The 11,724-nt window shown below is 44.5% G+C and overlaps 1 protein-coding gene across 1 annotated transcript; it reads left to right on the forward strand.

Moving 5' to 3' along the window:
* The first annotated feature begins 5,140 nt into the window (after positions 1-5,140).
* Positions 5,141-9,211, forward strand: LOC119363618 (serine/threonine-protein kinase SRPK-like). Its single transcript, XM_037628997.1, has 4 exons — positions 5,141-5,620; positions 6,378-7,157; positions 7,688-7,735; positions 7,814-9,211. The coding sequence occupies exons 1-4, from the start codon at positions 5,420-5,422 to the stop codon at positions 8,867-8,869; spliced, it is 2,085 nt and encodes a 694-aa protein (XP_037484894.1). The 5' UTR covers positions 5,141-5,419; the 3' UTR covers positions 8,870-9,211.
* Positions 9,212-11,724: the final 2,513 nt, after the last annotated feature.

Consider the following 11,724-nt stretch of genomic DNA (forward strand, 5'->3'; position numbering starts at 1 on the left):
TATACTACATCATCCCTTCCTCTTTGGGGATACATTGACGTGGTTTCAAGCTACATCAAATACCTTTACTGTTACCTTATCATAAAGACGTAGATGATGTAGGTATGGACAATGACAATATTACCATACACTTGAGATGATGTCGCGCTCACAATATGAGGTGTGGCTACTCTAGTAGGTGCAATGGTGGAGGAACCAACCGGTGGTGGTGAACATGAACCGGAATAGTTGTTGTTGTAGTCACTCAATGCATCCTCCTATATCTATCTCTCAAAGGTACAAGTGCAAACATACATACCAGTAACGCAACAAGGAATATATTGAAATCTTGTGCGATATCATCATTCAAACCACCAAAAAATCTATTCATTGTATCATCCTCAGATTCTTCTATGTCCCAGTGATGCATATAAGATTTGAACTCTTGGTAGTAAGCATGAACAATGTTACTACCTTGTTTTAATTGTTCAAATTTGCGAAGCAATTCATGACGATAGTAAGGAGGAAAAAATTGTTGTCTCATTACTGTTTTCAAATCTTTCCAAGTTGTGGGTTGGTTATCAATGTTTTTCTTACAATGCACACTCCACCAAACAGAAGAAAAACCAGTAAATGCTCCAGTGGCAGCTCGTACTCTCTAAGTTTAGAAAAATTATGGTGACTAAAAACTTGTTCTACTTCAAGCTCTCAAGGTAGATAAATAGCAGGATTAAATTTACCCTCAAATGATAATAAAGAGATAACTTGACCGTGTGCTTGTGTGTGTTGCCCCACCTCTTGTGATGGTGAAGATGTATCTGTCATCCAAGAACTACTATCTCCAGAACCTGTCATGATTAGTAGAAACAAGAAACAAAAATTGAGAATAATGTTCCTATGAACTACTAGGATGTGGTGGTAAAGCGCTCACAGTAAAGAAAATATCAATATCTTACAAGTTCTTACCATGCAGCAGGTGGTGACAGGCAACCAGTGGTGTCAAATAACTCCAAAGATTGAGTAAAGCGATTGCGAGGGGAACGTACGCATACACGGTGTAGAAATATGTGGAGCTTGGAAGGCTTAAATATATGGTAGCAAAAGGTTAGCAATAATCAATTCAGAGATACAATGTTGAATAACGCTCAACAATGATACTGTGCTGGTCCTAGGCTAGACCGGACAAGAGACGCGAGCCTAAAACACTAATGAGGTCATGGCGTAGCACAACTAGCATCAATAAAGGATATGAAGCATCTCTGGACAACAGATTTTTTTTCTCTGCCTTTTTTTCTCTCTCCCTCTTTCCAAGACAAACTAGATAAGATGCAGATTGGATCAAACGAAGATGTGATGATTATGCCAATGAACATTGGCTAGCACGTGGTGGAAATTGATGGATGGAGTGGTGGACAATAGAAGGGATAACGATGCAGCGACGGCATGACTAATGTAAACAGAACTCGAAACTCTAAACGAACTAGACACTAAGACCAGCACCTCGACACGACGATGCAACCGAAAATTCAACTATGCAAGCAATGAAAAGAAAATTGCAATGGCTCGGATTGGCTTGGACAAAGGATGAACAGATCTAACTTTTTTATGCCTTTTTCTTGTGTAGTAGGTAGGAAAGTAAAACTAATCTAGGTATAACTGGAAATTCTCGCTGAGCAACCTGAAAATTGATACCACTTAATAAAGGCAGGGTGTCCCAATCTTTCGATGAGATGATAACTATCGATTTGGTGGAGACGAGTTTGACGATTCGACTATAAACGTGCACGACGTTGCGCCTTAGCAATCACTAAACCAACTCCGAAAGTTTATTGATCACGCCGAAGCACGATCGACCTGACCACGAAGATCAATTCCTGCAAGCAATCGAAGAACAGACAAGGATGTGATGAAGCAATCTGAATATTGCGAATATATATGAAGTATTGATAAAGATGGGGGTCTGTAAGCAGTCTTGGTCTGGTCGTTGAACACAAATGAAGTACACGAAGTTGCAATGGCTAACTTTTAACTAAAAAAACCCTAAAGAAGAAGCTATTAGATGGATCTACTTATATAGAAGCTTTTCTATCAATTTCTCAACAGTAATTTGTTTGCTCACCATATGCTTTATTCAAGAGAGAAACCTCTAGTGAAACCTATGGCCACCGGGTCTATTTTCCATCATATTATTTTCAGATCTATAAAACCAAAAATCCAAAAATACCTTGCTGCAATTTATTTGTGTTTACTTTATTTTGCTTTTTTACTTATCTTTTAAATCTATCTCTATTAGATCTCACTCTTGTTCGTGGCTGTGAAGGGATTGACAACCCCTTTTTCATGTTGTGTGCAAGTGTTTGTTAGTTTGTGCAGGTGCATATATTGGGGACTTGCTTGTGCCTCCTGCTGAATTGATACCTTGGTTCTTAACTGAGGGAAATACTTATCTCTACTTTGCTGCATCACCCTTTCCTCTTTAAGGGAAAAATCAACGCAAGCTCAAGCAATAGCAGTATGGTTTTTCTGCGAAACAAAACATAGGCAAAAAACAGGAACTAGCATTAGGCACTAAGTTAATTGTTTAGTCCACAAAAAAATATATAAAATGACATATAAAAGCACAAGGTTGATAAACCAATCCCCTCTCTATTACTCTTACAAGGGGCTGGTGAGATTGGCATGACAGAGTGTGATGACCTAGCTCACCACCGGGATTGATCACATTTGTCGTAAATAGGTAGACAGGTGACCACCATCAACGATGGTGATAAACAGGAAAAGTGGTGACACAGATGACTTACTAGGGGTGTGTGAGAGTTTATTTCTTCTTTTGCAAAGCACATACATCTGTGTTACAATTCTTTATGATACAAGCGATGTAGAATTTGAAGTTTTGGAGGGAAAACATTTACAGCTTAAAGCATCTACAGTCGGACTTGGCAAATCCGACCCCTCAAATGTCCGCGGACACGCTCGGGCATGTCCATGAGCACTGACCGGTCATACCTTAAGTTTCCATTCTCACAACCGGACACCTCAATTAGCATACTTCAAATCCATACAAAGTCATGCAACTACGAAATGATGCATTACACACATCATCTATCTACGACATCAGGACATGCCATCGGACTACCAAAATTTGGCATTTTTACCTACATACTAGCTGTGTAGAAGATCATCCACTGCTGCCCTTGCCCTTCCCGGCATCCTTGTCGTCCTTCTCGCGGAAGTAGTGGTCAAAAACACAGTATGGATCGAGCCGTATCTGCTAATCGCCGGAGCTGTCCAACACATTGATGTCCTCCTCCTACTTGGGGGGCAGTCTAGCCATGACACAGACAACCAGATTCTGCTCTCGAGCGAGGGCACGCGCTTTCCTCCGATGTCGCTTCTTTACAGTGCGGGTGCGAATGGCTTCCTCCTCTATGGCAGCGGGTGCCGCTGCATCAACGGCCTTCGCCGCCGCCATGTTGGCAGCAAGGGGGGCCTCGGCCACCCTCATTCTAAACTTCCCACGATGGGCCACTGGTCCTTGTAGCACTCATACTCTGGCGGACCTGTGACGAGGAAAGGGAGATTGGAAGGCTCCCAGGAGGACCATGATGATCCAGCCCTTGAGGATCCGAGCGCCCGATGTGCCGACACAATGGACTCGCGCGCGGACATATCCCGCCTTGGGTCGGGCACAGTCCTCCCGGGAGCGGTGAAGTGCAATGTAGACGACCATTGCCTCCTCCCACCCGCACGGGGGACACCCTAGTCGAAGCATCCGGACTGGTCAGAGTCAGATCCGCTACCCGCCATGCCGGAGAAGGTCGGAGATCGCCGAATAGGAGCTTGGGTGGTGGATTGGAGTGGCCAGGGTTTGGTCTGGGGAGCGGATGGGGACGAATATATGTGGCATCCGGTGGGCCAGCACGGGCCGTGTCCGACATGGCGGGAAGCGCCCGGGCCTCCCCATATCTGCCTCATATTTGATCTAGATATAAAGGATGCTGATCAGCCCGAGCGTTTAAGGCCGGTTTGAGGCCCCCGTCTAGGTCGGTTGGTATTTTTGGGGGAAGGGGGGATTTGAGGCGTCTGATTGTAGATGCTTTTCTTTTTTACATTCAATACCACATTTATTATTTTGCTAAACTGTAGCATCAAAAACAATCAAAGGGATAAAAGACCAAAGGATGCATCCAACCAAACACCAGAAGAATTGAATTTAACTACTCTAGCTAGTTCATGGGTTACTCTATTATTCTCCCTAAAGCAATGTTGATAGATGATATGAATGAAGTCCAAAGACATAAAGTAACAATCATAAAAAATGACACTCATAAAAAATGACACTAACAACAGAGGATGAACTCTCGTCCTGAAGTGCCGAAATGATCTCCTTGCTGTGTGAGTTTACTTCAATCTTACTACATCCAGTAGTGCAAGCGAGGTTCAGTCCAAAGCGTATTGCGACTGTTTCGGCCGTAAACGCATCGTAGCATATGTCAATTTTCCCTTTGTTGCAGCAAGAAAGTTACCACCGTGATCTCTGATAACAGCTCCGACAGGTCCTTCAAGTGCACCTGGATCGAATCATGCATCTACATTCAACTTGACATATCCATATCGGCTGTAAACGCATCGTACATATGTTAAAATTTTCCTTTGCTGCAACAAGAAAGTTGCCATTGTGATCTTTGATAACAGCTCCGACAAGTCCTTCAAGCACATCCAGATCGAATCCTGCATCTACATTCTACTTGACATATCCATTCGTCGGCATGGTCGAACCACCTACTTGTATCTTGGGAGGACATGCAGCAATGAAGTTTGGAGCTAATACTCTTGCTAGTTCAAGAAAGACATGTGTTTTGCAATATCTCTACTACTTAAAACGTACTTAAGATTTTCATTTCACCTTTCTTCCCACCATCCGTCCGTCCAACCTTTCATGTATATGATAATCAATCACCTTAATTTACTTACCTTCTGAATTAATTTTAGTTTTTATTTAGTTATCAAACTTCTAATTAAAATATAAGGTAATCCATGGGCCGGAGAAAAAAGCGACACACCTCATTTTTCGAAAACAGACAACCTTGAGAGCGAAATGCTCTCCCGGCTGATCGACAAGCAATACATCAAAAATAGCAGGTGCGAAAACTCGCCGCTCCTGCACGCCTCCGCGGCTTCCCTCCCTCTACCCCCCTGAAAAAGGTAAAGAACGCAACACCCACCCCACCACCACCACCTCCTTCGCCTCGATCGCCTCCGCGATTCCCAACCCAACCGAAGAGGAAACCACCCCAACCAATCGACCAACTTGGAGCCTCCCTGTTCTTAAAAAATCAACCAACTTGCCAGCGAACGAGCGACCACCGACGGCTCCTCGTCGCCGCCGGTGATCGAGGTGGGCCCCGCAGGCCGGATCTCGGGAGGAGGAGGAGGAGCAATGTCGCGGGCGTCGCTGTCCCCGTCGTCGTCGGGCGACGAGGAGGAGGAGGACGACGAGGGGGTCGACGGGTACCGCAAGGGCGGATACCACGCCGTGCGCCCTGGGGACCAGTTCGCCGCCGGACGCTACGTCACCCAGCGCAAGCTCGGGTGGGGCAACTTCTCCACCGTCTGGCTCGCCTTCGACGTCGAGTCCCAGGTCCGTCGGCCGCTTTCCCAACCTTGATTCCACCCTGTTCCGACCGAGATCATATCTGATCCTTCCATCCCCCGAACCGGAGATGACCGCGATCCAGTCGTATCCTCCGTCTAATGCACGCGTGGTCTAGATCTCGTCCTTTGTCGAATTAGAGGTGGGTGGGTGGGTTGTTAAAGTCGAAATCGATTGGATCATAAGGCGGCGGCTGTCGACTAACTGGTCAGCTCCTTGTTGCGGGCGCGAACCCCTGCGCGTGGTCCCCGGAAAGGGACCTATGGTGGGTGCATGTAGTATATAGGTTTTCTATTTTCATGAGATCTTATGGGTTTCACCTCTAGCCTACCCCAACTTGTTTGGGACTAAAGCTTTGTTGTTGTTGTTGTTGTTGTTGTTGTTAGCGGGGGATTCGTTTACCCATTTCTGATGCTATTGGGGGAAAACATCAACTTTTTGATGACTGAATAATTAGCCTGGCTGGTTTTACATGGCCCATGTTAAATAGCCAATTATGCCATAGAAAATTACAGTTACTCTTTTAACAAATTAAAGGTCTTGGACAGTTCTTTTAATGTTGTTTATAATGCCATAATGGCATTTAATCACAGATTATGTTGGTTAACATGAAATATATTCATAATATAGTTGTTATGGTTAGCTGCAGCTCTCTTAGCATGTACTGAATTCTAAAACGTTTCAATTTTATTGCTTCACTTGTGCATAGGATGTGCTGATCATGATAATGCTCCCTTATTTGTAGAAATTTGTTGCTCTTAAGATTCAGAAGAGTGCACCAGAGTTTGCTCAAGCTGCTCTTCATGAAATTGAGTTCCTCTCGGAGATCACTAAGAGAGATCCTTCAAACTGTAAATGCACCATCCAGTTGATAGATCACTTCAAGCATGCAGGGCCAAATGGGCAGCATATCTGCCTTGTCTTTGAATTCCTTGGAGACAGCTTACTTAAGCTAGTACAGTACAACCGCTACAAAGGCATTGGACTGGGTAGGGTGAAGGAAATATGCAGGTCCATTTTGGTAGGTCTTGATTACTTGCATGGAGAGCTTGGAATCATCCACTCAGATTTGAAACTTGAAAATGTCCTACTTGTTTCAACAATCGATCCCTCAAAGGACCCCATTCGCTCCGGACTTAAACCTAATCTTGAGAGGCCTGAGGGGAATCCTAACGGAGAAGCTGTTCTTAACCCGATTGATAAGAAACTGAAGATGAGAGCAAGGAGGGTGCTCGCAAAGCTTGCTGAGAAAAGAAAATCAGCTGCAGAATTTGCACGTGCAGAAAGAAGCTTGGATGGGATTGATATGACATGCAAGATTGTAGATTTTGGAAATGCTTGTTGGGCTGACAAGCAATTTACAGATTTTATTCAGACAAGGCAGTACCGGGCACCAGAGGTCATTCTTGGTGCAGGATACTCATTTCCTGTTGATATGTGGTCGTTTGCGTGTATTGCATTTGAGCTCGCAACGGGCGAAATGCTATTTACGCCCAAGGAAGGGCATGGGTACAGCGAAGATGAGGTACTTGTTACATTCCGCATTAACCTAACACATGATGCTTTATGTTGTCTTTTGAATTGCCTTCAATCATGTGGCGCATTTGCAAGGTAGATTGAATTTGAGGAATGTGAAGAAACTACAATGTTGACACATACTATCGTGTTGAAGAGTCAACTGACATGTTTATCCAAAGTATCGTTAATACAATGTACTCAGATTATATTGATATTCCAAACAGAGATGGAAGACCTTTCAGATAAGGATGTTTGCTATGTTAACATGTACCTGCTAGAGTTTGTAGATGGCTCCATTTCTAAGTATACAAGAAGATGAGACTAATGTACAGTTCTCGGAAATGTCACAGCATAATACTGTATTAGTTGGAATTTTTCTGTGGGCTTTGAAACACTTCCTAAAACAAAGTATATATACTTTGAATTTATTATATGATGTAGGAACTGGAAATAAATTTCCTGTCTGTACTAATATTTGTAGACGTTCCACTTCATATCTCATGCATTTTGTTAATGACTAAGCGTTCAATATTACAGGATCACTTGGCTTTAATGATGGAGGTCTTAGGAAAGATGCCTAGAAAGGTACATGTACTTTTATTCTGACTAAACGTTTTTGATACAATCAACAAACTCAGCAGTATTTTTTTGCCATGAATTCAGATTGCTACGATGGGAACAAAATCGAAGGAGTATTTTGATCGCCATGGAGATCTGAAGCGGATAAGAAGACTGAAATTCTCGTCTATTGAACGTGTCCTAGTTGACAAATATAAAATTCCTCAATCAGATGCTCGGGAATTTGCTGAGTTTCTATGCCCTTTACTTGATTTTGCCCCAGAGAAGCGCCCGACAGCTGCACACTGTCTAAAGAATAAATGGCTTCAGCGTGATGATGGTAAGAATGTTACCAACATTGCTTCGAAGAGCATTGATGTAACATGCAACTTCGGGAGCATGCCTGACAGTTGTGCCCAGAGAATTGATGCAAAGGGGAACACTAAAAGCAGTATCAACAGTAACACTGAGAATGCTGATGTGGTACGCCCCACTGAGAGGATTTCCAACAGCAATGCCAAAAGCACTAATGTAAATCCTAACACTGGAACAATCATGTATAAGGATGGAAACAACTCTGATGTAAAGCCCCACTCTGGTAGCATCATCACAAACAAAAATGCCAAAAGCTCCGATGAAAAGCCTTTCACTGGAAGCATCTCCAACAAAGCTGACAAAACAGTTGATACAAAGCCCGTCACTTGGAGCAGCGCCAGCACTGATGACAAGAGTGTTGACACAAAGAGCAGCATTGGAAGCGTTACCAACAGAGATGCAAAGAGCATTGAAGGGAAGCGAAACATTCGAAGCGTTGTAAACAGTTATATGAAGAATTTTGATGCAAAGCGGAACACTGGAAGCATAGCCAATAGCGAAGTCAAGGACTTGGATGTTAAGCCCAGCAGTGGAGATATTGCCAGTGTTGATACCAACAGTACCAGTGCAAAGCCCTACACTGGAAATGTTGAAAACAGTGATGTCACGGGTACTAGTGTGATGGCGAACACAGGCCCTGCCAACAGTGGTGCCAAGTTACAGACTAACACTGACAGTGTTGATGAGGATGACACAGATTCAAAGCCAAATGTTGGACGTGTTGCGGCAAGCATACAGAGGCTGGAGAGCAGCATGAGTAAGGTACAAATCGGGAAATATCGATGAGAAAACCCATGACCAGTAACTTTTTCATCAAAGCATGGATATGTTTATTGTGGAGAGGCATATTCTTTTTCGTTAGATTTGTATGATTTGTATCATTGATTTGTTACGAGGTTAATAACTACGTATGTGGAGCCAACCTTGATCAAGACTGAGGACCTGGCAATCACCAGCTGGCACTTTATATATCTATATTCCTGCTAACTGTAAAAAGTTTTATATTTGCCCACAGAAAACATTTGGAGGTTCATATTCCTTATATATACCCCTGGACAAATTGTATTAATGCTCACAGATTATTTGGCATTCAAGGTACATAACATTCTTTTAGACTTTGGCTGCGCATCTTACATTTTCCACTGGAATGTATGTAAATATGTGATCTACAGACCAAGGATTTACGTTGGTAAATATGTTGGATACACAGGAAGTGAATACGATCTGTATAATCTGGCTGCGCACAACATTAGTTTCTGTTGATAATCTGCCAAATGGATAAGAGTTCAACCTACTTGTAAGGATGGTGGTCATCTATTTGTTTGGCGGAGGGTCTAGCTTGGTATGAAATATTGATAGCCTTGTAAGAGCTTCTCTAGCAGACTCCTTTTAGCGGCGTGAACTGTAAAAATCCGGTGACTATACCAGTTTGGCCCTTTTTTGGGCCAGAGCGCGTATAGTCGCCCGGCCCGTAAATGATTTTACAGTGGCTTGCAAACCACCTCTCTCCCCCACGCGGTATATCTACAGGTTTGTCGCGATTATACGGGGCGAAACCCTATCCACCGGTTGCCGTGATACACCAATCCCCTCTTCTATTTTCTCGTCGCCGGTGAGCTAAATCCGCCGCCCCTGCGCACCGATCTGCGACGATGTGGAGCTCTGGCCGGCGCGTGGCGGCGAAGACCTGGAGCGCAAGCGTTCCGTCATCGTCGACGCGGCGCGCAAGCAACGCAGGGAGCTCTTCCGGCGTGGGGAGCTCTTCGGGTGCGCTGCTGCTTCCAGTGAAGAGGGAGCCCAGTGAGCTTCCTCCACTCCACGCTGTCAAGATCGAGCCGGGGAGGAGCGTCCGCGCGGCCGCGGCGTTATCGACTTGGAGGACTACCTCGTCGGGCCCGACACAGATGCCTTCGAAGCGGCGCTCACCGAGCGCACTGCGCGCGAGCAGGAGGAGGAGGACGCGCGTCGCCGGTTGAACGAGGAGCTCAGTGACCTCCTCTTCGAGCATGCGCTCGCTGCCGCACGCGAGGTCGACACCAAACAGGTTGCATGGCGCCACGAGCAGGAGGAGCAAGACAAGAAGTACATTGATCTTGTCTCCTCCGACGACGAGTGAGCCCCGTCGCCGCCGCACCCGGAGAGCTCTAGTGAGCTTCGATTTTCCTAGTATAGGGTAGGGTGGCATCGCGATGTAAAATAACTTTCGAAATGTAGTGATGATCAAACTATGAATATAGTATGTGTTCTTCATTTTGCCTGGAAATGCTTTCTTTCAAAATTTACGGTTTCAAATACGGGCTCTGTTCGGCCGCAGCCTATTTCGTCCCTCAAATCTCTGATTTCTCGGCCCTTATCCGTGATATAAGGGCCGCTGATATACGGGGTCTGTTAGAGATGCTTTAAATGGGAATTATTTGTGTAAAACTATCATTTGATGTGTTTTTACTTGGTTCTTTCATGCTGTTTTTAGCAGTGAACAAAATTCCGTGTAGAGATCTTGATTTAGCAGTGATCATAGATAAGCACCGTAGAAATAAGAGAGTGCATTGGAGTTTGTCTTGTCCAAATTAATCCACCATCGATGAGCCATAGCTGCAGTTGAAAACTGAGATCAAGGTAGATGGTTATTCCCTGAGTTTGGAGCTACGTGTTGTGGATTTGTCACCAACAAAAGCTGCCCCTCACACAGGATCCATTTGCCATTGGTTAAACTCCATCGGTTTTCTCCATCCCGATCCGGTTCATTCAGGTTCGAGCACCATCATACCTACCTCAGGCGAGAGAGGGAACGGGAAAGTTGCTGACTTGAACCGGATGCTCTTATTATTAACCATGCTCTTATTAGGTTATGGACTTATTTTGTTTTGATATGTGTGATGTTACTCATAGTGTGAGTAACTATCTATATTAGCTTAATTTGTCTCTTTCCTCATTAATTAGCTGCCACATCATCCATGCTTAGGTGTTATCTATGTTACTCTCACTATGGATAGTCTTAGATGAAACAAAATTCCATTAGCAACATGCTCATAAAACATGACTTACACCAGGCGACAAGTTCTCAGAGCACAACCTTTTTTTTTACTATTCACTGTAGAGCAACTCTCCTACCATCTTTTTATTTCGGAATTTTTTGCCTAGATCTGTTTAAATCCGCTCCCATCGAAAGTCGAACCCATGACACTAAGGTCGCTGCAACCACTAGGCTATATGCCCGTTTGGTCCGTCCATCAATTAAGTAGAGGAGAATCGCGCTGTTAGTTAGTGACAAACCGGGTAAAAACCACCACACACACACACACACACACGCACACACACATTTCCCAAGAGAGCCTTGCTGCGTTAACACACATGCGACATCGTCATCACTTCTCCACAAGCAGGCATCATCACCATCTCTAATCCCCGAGGAAGCGATTCCAACTTCATCGCAGACACCGTAGAGACTGTAAGGAGTCACATGAAGATCGAAGCCCGAATCCTGCCACCAGCAACGAGGACAATGCATCTTCAACTGCCGAAGAGCTATGGAGGAGAACCATGCAAGGTTGGCGTCACAGAAGACCATCAATAGTCCACATGTTGCCCATCATCGTCGCCACCGGAACCTCGCCACCGCAACTCCAACTTCACAACAACAA

Source organism: Triticum dicoccoides, chromosome 2B (genome assembly GCF_002162155.2).
Source record: "Triticum dicoccoides isolate Atlit2015 ecotype Zavitan chromosome 2B, WEW_v2.0, whole genome shotgun sequence".
In the NCBI taxonomy this organism is placed as follows: Eukaryota; Viridiplantae; Streptophyta; class Magnoliopsida; order Poales; family Poaceae; genus Triticum; species Triticum dicoccoides.

Bases quoted from the DNA above. Each gene is read 5' to 3' on its own strand.
- LOC119363618 (XM_037628997.1), top strand. From the start codon at position 5,420: ATGTCGCGGGCGTCGCTGTCCCCGTCGTCGTCGGGCGACGAGGAGGAG. The intron at 5,621-6,377 runs GTCCGTCGGCCG...CCTTATTTGTAG, and splicing joins CCTTCGACGTCGAGTCCCAG to AAATTTGTTGCTCTTAAGAT. The intron at 7,158-7,687 runs GTACTTGTTACA...TCAATATTACAG, and splicing joins ATGGGTACAGCGAAGATGAG to GATCACTTGGCTTTAATGAT.